The sequence below is a fragment of the Lygodium microphyllum genome, chromosome 1, assembly GCF_053477565.2.
Source record: "Lygodium microphyllum isolate KBCC chromosome 1, Lygodium_microphyllum_v1.1.10, whole genome shotgun sequence".
Lineage (NCBI taxonomy): Eukaryota > Viridiplantae > Streptophyta > Polypodiopsida > Schizaeales > Lygodiaceae > Lygodium > Lygodium microphyllum.
In genome coordinates this window covers 24077495-24099453 of record NC_141135.1, presented here as the reverse complement: position 1 = coordinate 24099453, position 21959 = coordinate 24077495, and the positions used below count along the sequence as shown (strand labels likewise).

Genomic DNA, 21959 nt, shown 5'->3' with positions numbered 1-21959 from the left:
ATGTTAAACGATTGTATCATGAAGGCCGACAGTAGTGGTTATTTACTTGGTTAATTTGGTAGTTTGGATTCATGTAAGGTTTAATTTTGGACCGGCAATTCTATAGATAGATCTATTGGGCATCTCGAGCACTATGTAAAAACATTTAATCCGTTAAGAAGTTTAGTGACCTTCGAGCTTCATGAAGTTCTCCATGCAGCAAAAGCATCAAGCAGAAAAAGAAGATAACAAGCTGCCTCACTAGTTAGCGCTTTCATTCTCCATACAACCCAAGGCTCCTCGCTTCAGATGACTCTGGTGCTTTCATTATCTCAGCAAACCTCTCGGGATTGCTACTCTGTGCTTGTGTGTCTCTGCGCGCACGTGTTCCTTGCTTATCGTGTCTGCAGCTCTCGATCAAGGCTTCATTGCAAAGATCAAGAGTTTGTTCGTGTTCCTTTGAGGGGGAAAAGTGATTTTCAGGCTGCACACAGGAAGATACACGAGTAAGAAGTAAAATTGGTTGCTTGATATTAAGATTGTGAAATGGTCATGTATACTTGCATTAGGGATTTCTTACAGAGAGGATATACAGAGTTGTCTGCTCATTCAGTTGATAGACTGCAGCAAAGCTCTCATACTCTGCGTGTCCGTCTCCCAACCTCTAAAGCTAGCTCCGTGTCAATATTCAATGAGATGTCAAGTGCCTTCACCGAATGAGTCAATGCCCCACTGCAGACCGCATAAAAGGATCCGATCAAGTATAACATGTCAGTATGTGTCTGTTTCACAATTTCGGTGCTAAACTCTAGAAACTGAACCTTCGGTGCAGTAACTTGCCTTGAGATGAAAGTCACACCAGTGGCACCAATTTTACCTATTGTATCTAAAGTAACATTGCCCGACGCCTGAAGCAAATGAAGGCATAAGGTGATATACTTGTCAGTAAAGCACATGCAACACACGAGCAATGTTTAGGATCAAAACCTGCTATGTAATGGACATACAGTAGAAGTAATAAACTTGCATGAAACATGGTAGATTGCACCTTTGAAAAAAGGCAGAAGAAATTACTACTGAAAAGATGGTAAGCAAAAACAAAGATTAAACAGTCCATGCTCACCACCTCAAAAAGAAACTTGGCATCCAAGAACTATCAGTTAGAAGCCAATCAAGACAATGATGGGAAAATGGCGTGAAACACCAAAAAAGAGAACCCTCTATCTCTTATTAAGATCATGCAGTTGGCCATTGAGGAGCTCACTGTCACCCTTGCTATTCTAATAGCAGAAATTTGTAGAAGGAACTAACCTACCTGGCTGCTGCCATCTCAGTGTGACCAGCCTAGCTGGCCAGCCCTCATAGCCATTGGCCACACCCTGCTACCTCCTGACATGCGTAAATGCCCTGTCCATCCCTCTCCCCATGTTGCCAAGTATCCTGCAAGTCTCCAGATTTCCTGCACGCATCTGCTGGCACCATGGAGTGACCCTCTCCCTCTTTGTGCATTGCATGCACTGGTGGATAAGGATCCTTCAATCCAGCTAGAATGGTGAGCAGCTCAACACCTCCAAACACCATCACATGAGGAAAAAGAGACAGGAAATGCATCCTTATATGGAGGTACACATTTGATGTGTTGATCTCATTGTTGTTGCAAGAAGAGCATTCACGAGTGAATCCAACATGACTATGAAAGATCAAACATTTCAAGCCAGTCGTAGGAATAAAGAAAAATCACGGTAGTCATCAAACTCAAAGAATACAAGCAAATCAGCCGCTTCTATGGACTCTTCAAACACCGAGCAAAAGAATGCAAAAAGAAGAGACGCAATTATTAAAAGAAAAAGGAGCATATCATTGACGAATGTAGAAAGAGGATTGCTAGTGAAATGAAGAAGGAATCGAGAATGACTGTTCATGAAAATCCAGCAAGTATGAAGGTGCAAAAGCATATTTAGCGAGTTCCGACATTGGCCAGTCTTTTACTTTTGTTGTGTGGTGTTCAGCCAACTCAAGAACTTCCCAAAAGTGGGTGTAAGCAAGTGCATGGATGCACATCCAAGAAATATGTAAGATGGAGGATGCCAACTTGGAATGTGACAAAAAGAAATGGAAGAATTTACAAGCAATACACAGGATGCAGTAAAAGCACATATAATGTAAATCATTAAAAAGAAATGGCCAAGGAGAGGAAAGGAAAAAAGAGACCTATGAAGAGATGCATGCTCCCTTTTTGTCATGGAAAGCTGTAGCATAAAAGGAAATGTATGCTCAACTTACATCATGGAAGGTAGGCATTGAGGGAGGACTATATGAAAGAATGTAGTCATGGCTGAATTTCAGCACGACATTGAGACATGCAAAAATTACCTAGCAATGCTATATCAGGACATAGAGGAATGCAAAACTCAACTAGCGGATTCCAAGAGGGAACAAGGCCCCAAGAGCTGAAATCAGAAATGCATGAGATTAGGACATAAGAAGTGAACGTGAGTGGAGGTGGCTAAATGCACACAAGTGAAAGTGGAGGAGAGATCAAAATGGACTGAGGTACATAAGATACACAAAAGACCACCGGCAAGCAAGGACAAGTTTGTGAATGCTGCCATGGAGCAGAAGAGAAAAGTATGAGCCCTATATGTTTGGGTGGTGGGATGGAAGGAGGAAAAGAACCCTCTTGAAGAAGCTTAAGCTAAAATACATGAAAAACTAGGGATAGAAGACGACTCTAGGGTTGTGGGACCACAGTGTGTTGGAAAGCGTGGAAGAGAACACTACGTGGATTGATGTAGATTGTATTGAAAAAGCAAAAGAATACACCGGGCAGTAAAATAGAGGCTATGAATGCCAATCTTGAAGAACGGCCCAAGAAACGTACGGTCACTTAATGGGATAACCAAGGAACCCCCCAAGAAGATACCCTAGCACTTAGAACAAAAATGGGGGTACTGGACATTCCCATCATGCATCTTGAAGACCGTAAAAATAGATAAATTACCTGCCCTTTCATAACTAGACTGGGAAAGGATGGAGCTAAAGCTCAGACTCTCATTCTGAAATTCCAATACATGGAGAAGAAAAGGAATTTCCTATCAAAAAGAACAACTCTTCAAGGGGAGAAAGTAAACCTACATGAGGATTTGGCACCGGTACAAGTGGCACACTGAAAGAATCAGGTGCCACGAGTGGTAGAGGCACAGGAGGGGAAATGGGTAGCATACAGAGATGGAAAGGTGATAATCACAGAAAGAATCAGGTGCCACGAGTGGTAGAGGCACAGGAGGGGAAATGGGTAACATATAGAGATGGAAAGGTGATAATCACAGAATGTTGGCCCATACTACGATGCACAAGCTCTGAGACCTTGAAGATGACAAGCTGGAATTGCAATGGATATCTGCGATTAGATGCAAGATACTTTGAGGATGCATTTGGAGCTGTATCACCCTTAGTCATGCACAACCGGCGAGAGTAGGCGTTAAAAGGGGGTGGCAATGTTGTACAGAGAGAAACTATAGGATATGATCCAAGTGCTACAGAGGGATGTAGATGCACGATACATATGGATCAGGGTGAGCACAAATAGGTCTAAGCTAGACATGCAATGCCTAACGAAGTGCCGATAAGCCTGAGCCAAAGCCACTGGTCATGCCTTAATCATCAGCATTCCTCTTTGCGCCTTCTGTATCCTGACCTCCCTCTTCATCACATGCAATGGATTTGGCTGGTTTGATTTACCGTAATTGGGCCAGACATGTTCAATATATGGCATGCTAGGAGCAGAGAGAGCATCCTCTTCTTGAGTCAACTAGTGCACTTTCAACAGTTGAGCCTTGGCTTGAGATTGGAGATCTTCATTTCCATGTTCTTTTATTTCTTAATTACAACCTTAATGAAACTGCTGTGAGCTGGAATGTAAGACAAAAAGATGACAAAATGGGTTGCTGCTTTTTGGTCTATAATGAGACCCCCATATAGACTACTTTCCTCCAACCTTGCAGACACCTTCAGCTTCATCATTTAACATGTTACAAAGCAAAGAGAAGGGAATATAAGAACATCTTGAAGGAATAGCTTCAATTCAAACATATGTGAGTTTTAACAAAAGAAATCCACACTAGTAATACTAGTGTCTAGAAAAGACATCACCAGCAGTCCGCTAAATTGTTAAGCTAGGGACAAGATTGCAACAGCAAAATGGTGGTTCTTGAATATAAAGTTCTTAAACATTTATCATACTATTCTCTCCATGGTAAATGGTGGTTGTTGAACATAAACATTTATCATGCAATTCTCTCCATGGCAATAGAGGCTAGCAAAACAAATGCAAAGAGGTAAGTATAAGATTCATAACCTCAGTTTCAAGCCGCCCATCAACCAGTTCAACAGCTTGCTTCAACATAGACACATCCACATCGCCGCTAGGAAGAGGCACAACCATGTTGTCCAGCATTATGCGTGTTACTCGGCCTATTCCTTCTCCTTTGTGACATAAAACCTCCTTGACTTCTTCAAGTGTTCTTGTCTCTATCTAGGTGTAGATGGTACAAGATTGAGTTAATTGTGCACAAGTGAGATCAGAGTGTTGAAGACATGAAGTTGGTATGTATGATGGCTTGCAAAAAATTCCACACAAGAAGTGCACCAACCTCAACACCAATATCCAGGTTATGATCCTTCAGATACTTGCCTACAGCAGCAATGCTGTTAGCAATACCTCCAGCTACAGCAATATGATTGTCTTTCACTAAGATCATATCAAAAAGTCCAATGCGATGATTTTCCCCACCTCCTATCAAAACCTGTCAACAATCAGGTGGGTGTCCAGATTAAAGTACGAAAAAATGCCAAATATTGTGGCCTCCTCAGGAAAAGTTAACATCTTTGAGAAATAGAACAGAACCAAAAATATCCTTACTGCCCATTTGTCGATTAGCCTAAGACCTGGAACAGTTTTTCTTGTTTCCAGAATTCGTGCTGGCTTGGCAGCTTTGGCCATTGCCTGAAACCAGACAGCAATTAAACATAGATGAATCACAGTAAATTGCAACTCTAAGTTACACTGGCTTGGGAAAGCAAATCAACATACATAAACTAAATCTTCTGAATGCATCCTTTGAAAACAAAAGCCTACAGATCAAAATCATATAAATTCCTGTATGGATGAGCTGGGCCAACTCTCTCTGAAATTGAGCTTGGTCAACTCCCTTTGAGTTTGAGCTTGGCCAGCAGCTCAATTAAACTCTCTTATAGGTGAGTTTGGCCCTAAAAGCCCACCCAAGTGCTGTAGATGAAGTCGCCCAGGTCTGTAATAGGCTGCCCAACACAAGAAACTGCTTGAAAGCCAGAAACACAGAGTTGAGGGAGGAAACCTACACAAAACGCAAATCTGCTGGAACAAACGCAAACAAGGACTGAATCGCAGCCAATTCTGGAAGGATTTCCCAGGCACAGCAATCAACAGCAAAACCTTCACAACACGCAGATCTGTAGACCACCAATCAGGTGAAAAAACAGGCCACCCAGTACTAATACACTGCCGCCCAGTTACCAACAAGACTCCCAACTGTAAAATGCAGGTCTATCGGCACTAATACCTAAAAAATAGGCTGCCTGCACCTGAGATGAGTGTTGGACACTGGGGCTGCCACGAACACAGTGCTCCTCTTCAAGATCTCCAGCTCCCACACATGGCTTTGATACAATGGGAGGGTGCGTAACGGAAAGAGGAAAGTGAGCATAAAGAGAAGAAGGAGACAAAGAGAGAACACAAGAGAGAGAAGGAACAATGTGACTACAATGGCTAAAGGTACAAGGCTGCAACAGTCAACCCCAACACGCAAGTGACACGTCACTGTAGGCACCAAGAGGTAGCAAGGGGATGAGAGAATGACGAGGGCTGGCTAATCACGAAGGATCAATACTGGATGATAAGAGTGGGAGGGTACATTGCCTATACATAGGCAAAAAAAAGCAAAAACCTTAAATCTGGTCAAGCCCCTAAAAAATAGCCAAAAGTGCAGAAAAAGAAATGCACTAATGTCCCCTCCATTTAAAGTGCATCATGGACCTATAGATAAAGCCACATAAGGACGGCCATGTGCACAAGCTCTGCAAAAATCTAGCTCACTCCAACACATCCTAGTCAAGCACCAATGGGACTAGCTCCTCCCAAGTGAGAGTCTCCCAGCTACGAGAAGTGAGAAGACTAGTGTAGGACACATCATATGTTGATGATGGAAGATTTGAGAGAAGTGTCAAAGCTAGGTCTTTCGAAGAAATGTTCGAACCGAGGAATGAAAGCTCATCCCAAATCTCCTTCATCCATTGGATATGATCCCTCATCATAAGGAAATGTGGGACTGAGACCTATCGTAGCTTCAACTCAAGAGATAAGCAATGCCTAAATATATGGATTCAAAAGAGAGATGCTAATGTGAATATATCTCACATCCACGAGCATAGATTTTGTACCACTCAATGAGAGGAAAGAGTGGCCTCTTGCATTCAATCAATCCCATAAAGCTGCCGAATCTGCGGTCCCACCATCATGAGGATCCACAGTAGGTTCAGATATAGGGATAGAAACAAAATCCCAAAGGTCACAATCGCCAAGGAGACACTCCATGTGGCACGACCATAGGGGTAGTTCGTCCCATCCAGCTTGTTGGATGTAGAGAGAGAGGGTAGGACCTACACCCACTCAAGAGATGCCATCAACGCCAATCGTGGACTACAAGCCCTGGAAGAATATAATGGAAAACAGTAAGAAGATGGTTGTTGATTTGAAAGATCCTAAACCACACGATCCCCCATAGCATACACATCGGCCATAGATGTCCTTCAAGAAATACCTACAAGAAAGAAATATAAAGATGCTGCAACTGGAATGTCCTCCACCTGTACAGGTCTGTCAACCTATAAATTAGAAAAGATTGATGGAGACGGAGTATTCGAGGTGGGAGTGACAACTCGATGCTGAGCTGAAGAGGCAGATGTGTAAAACACAGTTATGGCTGCCATAAAAGCAAAAAAAACAGGTCAAAAACCCAACTCCCAGCCAAGAAAGAGGCTACCTGACAAACAGAAAGTTTGTCCAGTACAAAACAAAGCAACAAAAGTAAATCTGTCAACCAAATAGAGGCCATGGAGCTTGTAAAGGTGCGGCCGAGCAAAGAGGAAATAGCCAAAATGCAAAATGCAGACTTTGATTGCCTGTAAATAGGCCAGGCAGCACACAATAGACGGCACCCAGTTAACAAGGGGACTATCTGCCTGGAAAAGCCTGCCCGAGTCCTGTAGTAGATGAAGTCGCCCAACCCTATAATAGGCTGCCCAGTGCAACAAACTGCCTGAAATCCAGAAACACAGAGCTGAGGGAGGAAACCTACATAAAACGCAGATCTGCTGGAAAAAATGCAGACATGAAGGGACAGAATCACAGCTGGTTCTGGAAGGGTTTCCCATGCACAGCAATCAAGAGCCAAACCTGCACAAAATGCAGATCTGTTGACCACCAATCAAGTGAAAAAACAGGCCACCCAGCAGTAATACACTGCTGCCCAGTTACAAACAAGACTCCCAGCTGTAAAATGCAGGTGGGGGGGGGGGTTTGTGCCATGTCGTTTTGGGGGGGGGGGGGGGGGGGATTGTGCCATGTCGTGGGGGGAGGGGGGGTTGGGTGGGAGCGGGGTTTTCTTAGGGAGGGAAGGTGCGCTGTGTTGTGGGGGGGTGAGGTGAGGTGAGGTGGGGTGGGGTTGGGCGGTGTGAGGTGAAGTGAGGTGGGGGGGGGAAACTTGGGTGGAGTGGGTTTTTTCTTTTTTTGGGAGGTTGGCACTCATGCCTGGAAAACAGGCTACCTGCACCTAAGATGAGTGTTGGAAAATAGGGCTGCCATGAACACAATGCTCCTCTTCAAGATCTCCGGCTCCCATAAGAAGACAAAGATAGAACGCAGGAGAGAGAAGGAATAATGTGACTACACTAGCTGAAGGTACAAGGCTGAAACAATCAGCCCCAACACACTGCTCTACGTGTCAGTGTGGGCACCAGGTGGTAGCACGGGGATGAGAGAATGACGAGGGCTGGCCGATCACGGAGGATCAATGATGGATGATAAGAGTGGGAGGGTAGACAAAAAAGAGGGAAAACCTTAAATCTAGTCAAGCCCCTAAAAAATAGCCAAAAGTGTAGAAAAAGAAATGCACTAATGTCCCCTCCATCTAATGTGTGTCATGTACCTGTAGATAAAGCCGCATAAGCACGGCCATGTGCACAACCTCTGCAAAAATACGGCTCACTCTAACACGCATCCTACTCAAGCACCAATGGGACTAGCTCCTCCCAAGTGAAACTCCCAACTACGAGAAGTGAGAAGACTAGTGTAGAACACATCATATGTCGATAACGGAAAATATGAGAGAAGAGTCAAAGCTAGGTTCTCCGAAAAAATTCTAAACCAAGGAATGAAAGCTCATCCCGAATCTCCTCCATCCATTGGATGTGATCCCTCATCATAGGAAAATGTGTGACTGACACCTATCATAGCGTCAACTCAAGATAAGTGATGCCCAAATATCTGGATCCGAAAGAGAAATGCCAATCTCCTTGAAATCCCTACAACACTGTGAATATGTCTTACATGCACGAGCACAAAATTTGTACAACTCAATAAGAGGAAAGAGCGGCCTATAGCATTCAATCAATACCATAAAGCTGCCAAATCCGCGGTCACACACGGGGTTCGTCAACCTATAAATCTGAAAAGACTGATGGAGACAGGGAGTAACCATGGTAGGAGTAATGATTCCATGCCGAGCTGAAGGGGCAGATCTGCAAAACGCAAATATGGCTGCAATAAAAGCAATCAAAACATGTCAAAAACCTGACTCCCAGCCAAGAAAGGGGCAGATCTGCGAAACGCAAATGTGGCTGCAATGAAAGCAATCAAAATAGGTCAAACACCCGACTCCCAGCCAAAAGAAAGAGGCCACTTGATGACAAAGAGAAAGTTCGTCCAGCAGAAAACACAGCAACAAAAGTAAATCTGTCCACCAAATAGAGGCTGCCGAGCTTGAAAACGTGTTGCCGAGCAAAGAGAAAATAGCCCAAATGCAAAACGCAGACTCTGATTGCCTCTAAACAGGCCACCAAGCACACAATAGGTTGCGCCTAGCTGACAAAGGGACTATCTGCTTGGAAAAGCCCGCCCAAGTGCTGTAGATGAAGTCGCCCACGCCTGTAATAGGCTGCCCAATGCAAGAAATTGACTAAAAGCCAAAAACACAAAGCTGAGGGAGGAAAGTTAAGGAAGGAAACCTACACAAAAAGCAGATCTGCTGGAAAAAACACAGACATGAAGGGACTGAATTGCAACCAATTCTGGAAGGGTTTCCCAGGCACAGCAATCAAGAGCAAAGCCTGCACAAAAAGCAGATCTTTTGACCACCAATCAGGTGAAAAAACAGGCCACCTAGCAGTCAACAAGACCCCCAGCTGTAAAATGCAAGTCTACGGGCACTAATGCCTGAAAAACAAGCTGCCTACACCTGAGATGAGAATTGGACACTAGGTGTAGTGTGGTACGATGGGCGATTCAGTGTGATGACTGATACGATGGGGCGGAGATGAATACAAACTCAGTTCGATTCGAGACAGAGGCACGAGATCCTTTTCTCCTCCCAACCTTGCCTAGATAGTTGCTACCCCCGGACGGTCGTCCCTCGCGCCTGTTTCCGTAATTTACCTTATTAATGTAACATTTCCTTCCCCTTAAGAATCGGTTTCGTCCTTGAAAACGATACTTGGAAGGTCTAACTGTAAATTGGGAAACCTTTTCCTTAAGGTACTTACTCGCTCCCATGTTGAGCTTTCTTCTGAACAATCTTTCCATTTGACCAAACATTCTTGATAAATAGTATTCCTTGTTCTTCTGTTACGAACATTTAATATTCTTTCTGGTTCATGTGGATTAGATTGGTCGTCTAATAGCTCCTCAATGTTATCATTTAAGATTAGATTATCCAAATCACCCAGCTTCTTCCTTAGCTTACTTACATGAAAAACTGGATGTATTTTACTACCAGCAGGTAGTTGGAGCTTGTAAGCCTGTTCTCCCACCTTTTTAAGTATTGTGAAAGGACCACAATACCTGGGTGAAAGCTTTGGACATTGTCCCGTTTTCATGGTTTTAGTTTGTTCAGGCACTTTAAGATAGACCGACTCTCCTTCTTCAAAGGAGATGTCTCTTCGGTGAGGATCTGCATAAGCTCTAGCTTAATTTTGAGCTTTCTTAATATTTTCTTGAGCAAATTTTAGCATACTATTTATATCCTCCAAAAAATCCTTGGCTGCCTGAACCTTTTCCTTATCTAGACGTTAATATATCATTTCATTTCATTTCTCTCTCTCTCTGTGTGGATTCGGCGATCAGTACCCCATTTCGCATATGGGAAGGAGATAGTGGAGGTGGTCTAGAGATATGTTTACTTGGGGATTACACTTTCAAGACCGAGATTCACTTTGAGGAGAGCAACAAAGGATAGATTGACACAAGCCTATGCGGTTCTGGGGATGATGGAGAGCCAATGAACATGCATATAGTTTCAAGAGCCTTGAACAAAGCTATGGCTCTTTGATACTTTGGTCACACCAGCACTTCTATATGGGGCCCTCATATGGGGATTGAGCATCTACCACACAAGGAGAGCCATGCAAGATAAGCCACTACCCAAGAGAGAAGATATATGAGGGGTGGGAGCACATGGAGAGACCCCTGGTACTCATGATTTCACGAATGGTTTGAAGTAAGCCCTCTATACTACATGAGATTATCACAGCAGAGATGGGAGCACCACCTCTAGCGAGAGAGGCCCTCTTCCAAATAGTAACTTTTCTGCATAGGTTTTGGACCTTGTAGAGAAAGATACTCCCAGCTCACACTAGTTGTCTAGACAGCTAGCATTACAAGGGGATACTAAGTGTTGGTATACCCAAACAAAGGCATGGCTACAATTATATGGATTACACATGGATCACTCCCACCACTACAATACAGCTTGGATTGGCCCTAGTCGAGAGGAGCTGAACTGCATCATCAGGATGGACATTATTCAAATACGCATAGCTAGGACATAGGTGACACCTACTAAGGATTTAGGGACAAAGATGGCTTTCTATCAAAAGCATCTTCTACACATATCCCTTGATGACTTTATTGTCCGCCCGAGATACATAAATGGACTTTTGTCTCATAGTGTATGATGTGCCATTGAATAGCTTCATATATCCTCACACCAACTCCGAATTGAGACACGTAGATACAACGCAGACTCCCTCCCCCCGAAGGGATAAGATTTGCTAGCGTTGTCAACTCAAGCCAAAGAGAGAGCAGAACTACTTATACAGATGCCCAATGTACTGCAAGTTCACCACTTCAGCCTCTCTATGCTAACCATACCCATGAGAGATATTGTGAGATGAGAGTGCTTCCTGAGTAGTTCCACACTATGTCTGGCTTAGCCATCATTTTATACTCATCAACTATGCATTGTTCACTATTTATTTTTCATTTAGGTAGTCATAGCATTAGATGTCAGTATTTTGGAACATGGAAAATTCCCTAAATTTTTAAATGTAACATTTCAGTCCCATAAGCCGATTTGACCTTTTATAAAGGTTAAAATAGCTTTATTTCTTCCTCTCTCTCTCACGCGTGCACATATTGCCATTTGCATGGCTTGCCAAGATTATGATAGCCATTCTATTGCATGCAGATGACATCATGCTCATCCTTGACTCCTCTAAGGGCTTACAAAACATAGAGAGAGAGAGAGAGAGAGTGACCTAGTGGATATTGAATAATTGGCTCGTTTATCCCTTCCTTTCGCTCAAAAATTCGATGCTCAATCATTGGATGATAATGTTTTCATGATCCTAAAAGCGAAAAGAAACGATCTCCTTAAGGCATTGGATGTTTGGAACCTTCTGCAAACATTGGGATGGCAAGGTATGGTAATACCTGGAGGCACTATTGCTGGCCAAAGCACTTGCTAGAATGGATTTCGCAAAAATTGAAGGCTAAGTTTGTTTATTGAAAATCTCAGGCCTAGCCATCTCAAAGTCGCATAGACTATCATGTTACCTATGGTTATTTTTTGCCACTTGTGCCTTGGACTACCACTACCTTGAATGATCTTACCAAGCACATATGTTTTATACCGTGGAAAAAGGACTCCCTACATGCAAGAGCCACGTTTGCACCCTGAAAAGCGTGGGAGGAGGAGCTATTCTGGCTAGAGACTCATATGGTGGCTCTTCATTGGTCACTTTTTTTAGCTATGTGCATTGATCATCACCCTTGGGTCTTTGTTCCCCATTTCTTTCTAGGAGACCGAGGACTTATGCGAGGTAATACCAGGCTCGTGGTAGCACATCCTTAATACAACTGGTCAATTCTCCACAGCTTCCCAATAAATCATTCGTTATGCTTGTGAAAGACAGTTCTACAGAAACTGCAATGGCACCCGACGAAGCACCATTTGAGTGCTAAATCTTTCCAAATGGAATTATTGGTTGTGTCAAGGTTTCCCTTTCGAAGGTACTTGTAGTTGAGGTGAGCAAACCAAGGATGTCAAAGCTCAATCTAAGACTGAGAAGAAAGAAGATAGGAGGAGGGAGCGGCTACGTCTGTTAGCTTATAGACACCATGCTCCTCCCATCCATGGCACACCACCTTTCCTACCTCTCCATTGGGAATCCGGAAAATTTGAGCATCAAATTCCACGATAAGTCTTAGTCCACAAATCTTGCTCTTCTTTAAAACATTCCCTCTCTCTTTCCAATTCTTGTGCAACTAGCACCAGCTTATATGTATTCAGTTTTTCCTTAAATGTTGTTATTTCTTTCTTGCAAGCATCTAGCTGAGATTTCAACTCAGTAATTTCCTTTTCTTTGTTTGCTATACATGCATTAGTGTACTTTCTCAAAGTTTTCATTTTATTCTTCCAAAAAGTATCCAATTTCACCAAGTTATCTGCCGTTTCGGTCTGTAATTCTACCTTTATTTCATTGTATTTATCATTCTCCCACTCACTAATGCATGCATTCATATGTGTCTTCATCTCCAGCAGCATGTATTGATGTATACCTTTATTTAATCTCAGTTCTTATGAGAGATCTCATGTTATCCATACCCCCCTGCATGTTTTCTTTAGTATTTTTGTGACCTTAGAGAACCTTTTGATGCTCATGGGTGTGAGTGCATCATGTCCACATCTCTGATAGAGCTTTGGTGGGGTTTGGAAGGATTGCTTTTCCACCAGCATATTACCTTGTTTTCTTGGTGATACTGGTTTATCCATGTTTGAAAAATGTATGATCCTCTATGATCGGTGCATCTAAGTGGTCACAGAGAGAGAGAGAGAGAGAGAGAGATGAGAAAATTCTGAATGCTGAAGACTGAATTCTGAAGCAAAATAAGTACATGTGGTGTGTTTAAAAATGCACTCAACAGTCACGCTCTCACTAACAAATAGAAAACAAAGCACATGACCACCAGTGCTTGGGGCCAATAAATAGGCTGCAAGTGGGAGAAAAGAACAGCAAATCGGATAGGCTGAAACAAGCCGACTGTTGCTTCCACGTGGCATCCTGCTAGACAGATTGTAGCCAACTGTCCGCCTAAAGCCACCTGACTGCCTACAGATACCCACACTGCCTTCTCCCTGCCTATGATGCATAATACAATTTTCCATACAGGAGGCAGCAGAGACCAGGCTAGCATGAGGTTTTGCAGCACTAGGAGCATTTGAGAGACAATGCAAACATGTGTAGTTCCAAAAGGTACACACCAAGATACAATGGCCATGATAACACTTCTCTATAAAGCAAAGATTTGGGGACCTAGCCTCTACCACACAATGAGAGGCCAAGCTAGCATGAGGTTTTGCAGCACTAGGAGCAGTTGAGAGACATCGCAAACATGTATAATTCCAAGAGCTACGCACCAAAATGTGGCTTTTAGATACATTGGTCACCACAACACTTCTCTGCAAAAGAAGGATTTGGCAGCAAGATAGAACGGAGAGAGACTTCTCTGATGGATGGTAACCCATCAAGAGATCATTCGCGATGATGATATTGTGTACAATCAAGAGTAAGTCGTTAAAACCCCATGACATCATCAAAACACATCCAACTATTGTACCTATAGTCACAAAAGCCCTGTTCAAGGCAGTGACATTTCTTTGAAGACTGTGGGAGCTCCCAAAAGTGAGATACCCCTGGTTAGCACTCACATCCTTCAAGCAATTAGCATTAGAGGGAGATAAGCGCTATTGGCAAACACAAATGTGCACCTCTCACATAGCCTTCAATGCACCATTGGTCAAGCTTCATGCAAAGGAGAAGTGTTGGCAAAGCTACCCCCATTTGAAGCCAAAGGAAGGTTCCAACGATTCAAAGGCTACCCCTACTACTATCCAATTAGTCTCTATTCATTTGTTTGAGGTTGAAGATACAGTACTTGCTTCTTCCACTGAGGAGAAGCCATGGCTCATTGACAATGGAGACTCTTCACATATGTCCAACCGACAAGATTGGCTTCGGAATATTTGTTCTAGAGAGGGGTGTCAAAAGAAGTGCAGCAATGGAAGCATAAACATGTGCTGAAATAAACTGCTGAAGACAAGACAAAAGAAAAGAAAGAGAGAACACAATACAGATGAGAACTCAGATGTATGCTCGGGAAATGGAATCCATATACCAAGACATGAGACAGTACAAAAACAATGTGAGTCACTGGCTATGGGGGCACTAGCACATGCTCCCTCTCCCCAAGAACTGTCATGTGATGAATGACTGTGGAGAAGGGAGCCTAAGAATATATAGGCCAAATAAATGCCATAAAATATGATTGTTCAGCCAACATTAAATGCTGGCAGATTGGTTGCAAATAATGTCAAATCCCAATAAAGAATGACAAATAAAATGCCTAAAATATCTTTGGTGCCCAGCCTACTGTACCACATACACAAACTCAGCCATGAGCTGACTAATTTGCTAACACCTCTCGTAGATCATGGGTGATCTAATACAATACAATATATAACGATAATGTCTCATCATAGTACAAACAGCAATGTACATCAAAGTAGAACCATGGATACCCAAGTAGTGGGTGCGCAAGCCACCACCAAGGTCCCTTGGAGAGAACTTGATGTCAATGACAATCATACCAGCTCCTGAAAATAGAGAAGAATCATAGCAACTCTCATGTCCGTCAATGATGCCTCTGATGATGTAGCACACGTGACCATCCTGTCACCAATGTCGTAGCGCATAAATGACCATGAATTTTCCTCCTTTGGCCAAACCGCCAAAGTGTCCCCTCATGTGAGCTCCAGACAAAAGCCACCCACTCTGTTGTCAAATAACCAGTCCATCGTAACTCAGCCATGAACTAACTAATCTGCTAATAGGGCTCACCATTGGTAGCAACTCTTCCATAACCATTGTGGAGTGGAAACTAATCCCCTTTTTCCAAATAGACCAACCAAAGTTCTTTATGTACCCAATTTAGGTTTTTACGTTCTTTTTGTGCATGGTTTGACACAGGTATGTACCTGGTCTTCACCCAATATGCTGTTGTGATCGTTGAGGATTCTTCTATAGGTTCTATTCTTTGGACAAGTACAAAGAAGAGTGGGATTTACAAAATCTACGGAACAAGATCATTGCCCTTGTTGTGTGGATTTCACATGAGATTGGGCTACTTTGGGATGCCCATAATTGACATCTGAACTTTGACCCCATCAGACATGCTCCTTGAAAAGGTTAAGTGGAGAAACTTCCAAATTCTCCCTCCATTCACACGTCATGCCCTAGTTGCTTATGAGGCAAGTAGCATTAGGTAACCTCATCCACAAGTTACTTCTTGCAAAGCTACTACTCTGCTAGAGCTGGTGTATACCAACTTATGCAAACCTATAAGCACAACCTCCATCGAGAAGGCCAAATATCTAATGTTCATTGTTGATATTCTCAACAAATACATGTGGCTATATTTTCTAGAGTACAAAAGTGACGCGCATGCCAACTTTTGTGATTGGAAGGTGTTTGTTGAAACACAAACTTCTTTCAAGATTGGCAATGTAAGAACTAATCATGGTGGAGAGTTTTGCTCCAAGGCCTTGGCAAGTTTTGCAAGGAGCATGGCATTTAGATGGAGTATTCTCATCCAAACACACCATCTCAAAATGGTGTAGTAGAGCACGCCACAACAGAACCATACTTGAGATGGCTCGTTTGATATTGGAGCATTGTGGACTTTCTCATTCCCTTTGGGATGAGGCGGTTGCTGTAGTGGTGCATATCCAAAACAGGTGGCCAACTTTGACATTACAACATGTGACTCCCTATGAGGCTTTCTTTGGGAGGAAGCCTTCCATGTCTCATTTTCACATCTTTGGGTACAATGCATGTGTCCATGTGGACAAGAAGAAACAAAGCAATCTCAAGCCAAAGTCGAGGAAACTTCTCTTCATCAGTTATAGCACAACTAGGAAGGGCTACAACATCTATGATCCAAAAGAAAGATAGAGATGAGAAAGGATGTGGTATTTCATGAGGTTGCAGCCTCAGTTATTCTGATTGATGGTGCTTCTACTGTAGGTGATTCTTTGACATTGACTAGCCCCGCTTTCCGCCCATCCTCTTCTTTCCAAGTTACCCATCAACACCTCTTCGTTGTCTGTGACTCCTCCTACTCCTACTTCCCCTTCTGCTCCCCTTTCACCCTTGATGGCTCTTGCTACAAGCAGCTTATGCACGATATAAGAGCAACCCATTTTTCTACTACACCATTAAGCACACCTAGATCAGCTAGGATACATATCAGGTAGGATAGTTCACTTTGTGTAACTATACCCTTATATCTCAAATTTTACAAGACCATGAGCCTACTACTATTGATGAGGCTCTTACAAAGGATACTTGGACTTGTGCTATATAGGAGGAGCTCAATGCTATGGAGCATTAGTCAAACTTAGGAGTTGGTCCCATATCCAAGGAAGTAAAAGATAAATGGTGTGAAGTGGATCTATAAGACCAAATACTTGAGTGATAACACCTTAGACGAGCACAAAGCTAGGCTTGTTGCCAAGGATTTTGCACAAAGGGTAGGCTTATACTATTCAAAGACCTTTAAACCTACTGCATGTATGTCTACTATTTGGGTTGTTTTAGCTCTTGCCACTCATCAATATGGCTGGTTTACCAGATGGATGTAAAGTCTGCCTTCCTAAAAGGCATTTTAGAGTAGGAGATGTATGTTAATCAACCTCATGGTTTCATATGCAAGGGAAGAAGGATCGTGTCTATGGGCTGTGAAAGGACCTATATGGCTTGAAGCAAGCTCCAAAAGCTTGGTACTAGCAGATTGATCAGTTCTTTCTACAGAGTAGCTTCCATTGTTCCAATCATGACCCCAACCTTTATTATAAGGTTGAGGGCGGCAGATATATATTAATCATCTTGTATGTGGATGACTTGACTATCACAACGAGTGACTCATAGCAAGTGGATTCGACTCCAAAGATTTTGCAACAGAAGTTTCGACATTACGAACCTTGGGATCCTTTAGTTCTTCCTTGGTCTTAAGATCTATCAAATGACACATGCCATTTTTATTTCCCAATATGAGTATATCTCCGAGCTTCTTTTAGAGTTTGGTATGGCTGAGTGTAAGCCCATTTCATGCCCCATGGACCCTAATTCCAAGTTGGTGACTACCCAAGACCCGCTAGCAAATGCTACTTGAGACATGTGGCTTGTTGGCTCCTTAACCTCGCTTATTCATACTCGGCCCAACATATCTTTTGTGGTGGTTTTTTTGTCTTCTTTTAAGAAGACTCTGTACGAGTGCACAACGGAAGCCCACGAGCACATGCGCACACACACACACACAGAAGGAAGAAATCTACACTGCTGAATACAACGGAGTGAACTGATCAATCCCTACAAGCAGCCTAAGACGTCAATGACGACACTAGATCAAGCTAAATGATGAGTGGCACTGATGGTGATGGAGATGAGGACAATAACGGAGACATAGAATATCTAGCTTGCTGTCCACACCGGGGATAGAGAAGTCTACAATAACCAACGGAGCACCTACCAAGGAATAGAAGAAGATGAATATGCCAAGTAAGAAGGATCAACTATAAATAGTTGGATGAGTCCAAATTTGGCTGACCTAGCAAAATGGCCTCTGGCTGACCTACTGAAAATAGCCTACAACTGCAAAAATACAATCCAAATGCACAAAAAATACGGAAAGTAATGACATGGCATCCTAGGCAGTCCAAAGGCAAGGGTTGGAAACTAACTAGAAATGCAAGAAACGCATACAAAACTCAACTAAAAGGAGAAATGCATCCTCTTAAATGAGCTACTTGTTAGCAATCATGTGTGTCTTGTGTAGTTATCTCTTGCCTGTGAGTTTCAATCTAAGTTAGACGAGAACATTAGAAGCTCTGACATTGTATTTGTCTGTCATTTTATGTGTTTTAAACACTTAGATGGAGAGCAAATTAGTGCATTCCTTTTTGGACACTTGGCCAAGGATTTCGCCAATATTTACCTATATATGGGTGGCCTGCCCTCCCACTTTCATTATCCATCATTGATCCTTCATGATCACCAAGCCATCCTCATTTACTCTATAGAAATTACATGGTGCACTGGATAGAATTTGAGCAACAAGTAGAGAACACACAATAAATATAAGAAAAACAAAAACTACTTCAATTTCAAAAGAACTGATACAAAGATGGCTTTATCCACCCATGCGCTCCCACTATGAAGCTTAGATGGCGATCTAGACACATGATAGGCAAAGAGCTTAAGGATAGTTGAAAGAACTTTGATTGGGTGAAAGATAGATTGACAATGGCTTTGATGGGATTTTCCTTTTATAGCCCGAGAAGGTAATCTACTCAGCCTATCTAATCATATTATGAACCGAGTCAGCCAAGGAATATTCCCTTTACTGTCAGGGGCCAAGGGCAGCCTTGCAACTCAATGTATTGTGCCTTAAGTTGCTACTGGCATAACCACTCTATCTATCTAGCCCAAAGGCTAGATCTACAAAGAGTCACCTTTTTACCATCCAATCACATACACCTCATCTGACATACAAGTCAGGACCCAACCAATGTTCGTGCTTATACATGGCTTCTCCTTATAATAAGAACCTTACAACTTAGAGCACTATGAATCATTGGTGGCATCTTATGAGGGTGGAGCATTGAGCATATCTAACACCCCCCCTCAATATCCACCTGCAAGTGAACTAAATTCTCAGCCCAACGTCGAGTCTTTGAAGATAAACTCGAAGCAAATCCTTCATAACAACTTTGGTGAAGATATCTATTTCATTCTCCTCCATGAACAGTATACAAGCTCTACTATCTCATCCTCGATCAAATCACACACATAGTGAAACTAGATCTCAATGTATTTGGTACATATATGAAAAAGTAGATTTTTGGCAATGGCAATGCAACTCTAATTGTCATATCTTAGTACAATTGGATCTCCATCCTATACTCCCATCTACCATAGGATCCTCCCTAACCATACTACTTCATATACAACAAAACAAGTTGCCTTGTACTCTGCTTTAGTAGAAGACAATGCCACAGTTGGTTGCTTCTTATTGATCCAAGAGAACATTCTCAAACCTAAAGAGAAATGATATCTAGAACCTAATTTCTTGGAATCATTGTCACCTACCTAATCTCAGTCATAGTTTCCCATAAGAGCATTTCCGAAACTGTATGTGATACCATAGTCGAGAGTTTTCTTCAAGTACCTAAGCACCAACATCCCAGCTTTCCAATGACTTTCTCATAGTTTGTTTGAGAACTTGCTCAAAAAACCAACAATAAAATTGATATCTGGCTTGGTGTCGCACAAATAGATGAGGCTGCAAACCATCCTCCTATATCTCCCAATGTCTACTAGAGCTGAGGTATTCTTAATGGATAACTTCACATTGACCTCCATAGGTGTAGCTATCTCCTTACACTCAATCAAGCCAAATGCTTTTAAGATCTCCCATGCATACTTCCTTTAAGAGATGAAGATTTTTCCCAAACTTCAATCTCCAAACAATAATGCAACAAGCCTAAACCTGTCATTTTAAACTCAAAGCTCAAAGCCTTTCGACTCTAATGGATTATATCTTCATGGTCACCTATAATTAAAAGGTCGTCCACATATAAGATAATCACTGCAAACTTTTTAGGCTGTGTTTACTAAGGCAATTTTGCATTTTGACCTAGTCGGCCATCATTCAAGCTAGGGAGCATTGTTCTTTCATCCAAATGGCTTTCTACAAGCTGGGCAACACCATTTTTGCAAATGCAAATGTGTTTGAAAGCAAGGAAATGTCTCTTTTTGCGTTTTGGATTTGCACAGCCTTCTTTCAGCTGGGCGGTAGCTCTTCAATCTAGGCAGCACCCTTTCTTGCTGTGGACAGCACCTTTCCATGCATGTTGTGTTGAGCTAAAACACGCTTTTCAGCTGATTAGCATTCTTAAGCATCCCCAAAACACACTCAATTAATGAAAAACCCTAAAAAGGAGAGCGGTCCAAGAGAGTTTCAATGGTCCCCCAAAAACCCTAATTCTTTGGGGCACCCTTCAACATCTATAAATAGATAGGCTGCCCCCATTCAGCCTTATTCCGTATGTGCAAGTTTCACACCCTTGAGTGCAGATTTCAATCATCAGTCTACCTCTACACAGCTGTCCAACCTTCGAGACTGCTGCCACCTCTCCATCAGCCCTTGCAGTGCCCTGGCGCATTCCTTCAAGCTATTGCCCACTATTTGGCGCCTTCTTCCAAGCTGTGTTTAGCATCTTCCAGCCATCGCAAGCATCTTCATCACCTTCTGCAACTTGCGTTTGGTGTCTCTTCCTCCAAGCGACAAGTACTAGTGCTCCTCCTCATCCAGGCAACATCCACAGTTTGTGTTTACACTCATCTGGGGGCCGCCTTCCATCTCCACACCTTCTCCTACTTGCGTTTGGTGCTCCAGCCCTACTGACATCATCGTTTTACAGACTATACACTCCGACTGGTGGTCACAGACTTGGGATCCATCATTCACTTCAAAGTTGCGTTCTTCTTTCCCTTCTTCTGTTTGTGTTTGAGTTTTGAGTTTTGAGTTTTGAGTTCTACGTTTAGGGTTTGAGTTTTGCTTTCTGTGTTTGTATCTATCTCTTTGTGTTTCTGTCCTGGTCGTACACTCTGTGTTTCCTCAGTGCAAACCCTAGCAGTTTTCTTCACAAGCCGCCCCTATATCTCTGCATTTTGTGCAGGCAAGTTGTTAGTCCTCCTAGGTAGCATCTTTGCAAGCTAGACGGTCTATTTTAAGGCAAACAGACTTGTCTATTTGTTGTGTTTCATCTTGGGTGGTCTTTTGTGACTTGGGTGACTTGTTCTATGTGTTGGGCAGCCTCTCTATCAAGTTGAAGCAGGGCAAATCTGTGTGTATTGCAGGCATAGTACTTCCAAGCAATCCTGGTCTCTGACCAGCCCTTGGATAGGCTACATGTACAAGTTGCAAACTTGTATTCATCTACGGTTACTACTCCCTCTCTCTGCTCCATCGAGTTGTCTCTCTCACCTCAGATACTCTTGTATACACTATTATGGATATACCTTTAGCTGACCTGCAAATCCATTGGACCCGGCACAAGTGGAGAACATCCTAGTGGCAGCATCTTCTTCGTTTTCTTGCAGGTATTTCTTAAACGACAGATATGGCCAACATTTATGCTATGGGGGATCATGTGGTTTGGGATCATTCAGCCTAACTACCATCCTATCACTCTTTTCTTTTATATTCTTATGGGGTTTCTAGTCTTTGATTGGCATTGATGGCATCTATTGTGCAGGTGCCAATCCTA

The 21959-nt window shown here is 42.7% G+C and overlaps 1 protein-coding gene across 1 annotated transcript in view; it reads right to left on the bottom strand.

Annotated features, from left to right (window-relative positions):
- Positions 1-420: 420 nt before the first annotated feature.
- QPT (quinolinate phoshoribosyltransferase) overlaps positions 421-21959 on the bottom strand; it is a 63218-nt gene continuing 41679 nt past the window's right edge. The window contains exons 6-11 of the mRNA XM_087674588.1: positions 4901-4984; positions 4632-4784; positions 4337-4513; positions 820-887; positions 560-711; positions 421-463 (exon numbers count right to left, since the gene is read on the bottom strand). Coding sequence (XP_087530714.1) covers positions 615-711; positions 820-887; positions 4337-4513; positions 4632-4784; positions 4901-4984 — 579 coding nt within the window. The 3' untranslated portion in view covers positions 421-463; positions 560-614. The remainder of the gene's footprint in view (positions 464-559; positions 712-819; positions 888-4336; positions 4514-4631; positions 4785-4900; positions 4985-21959) is intronic.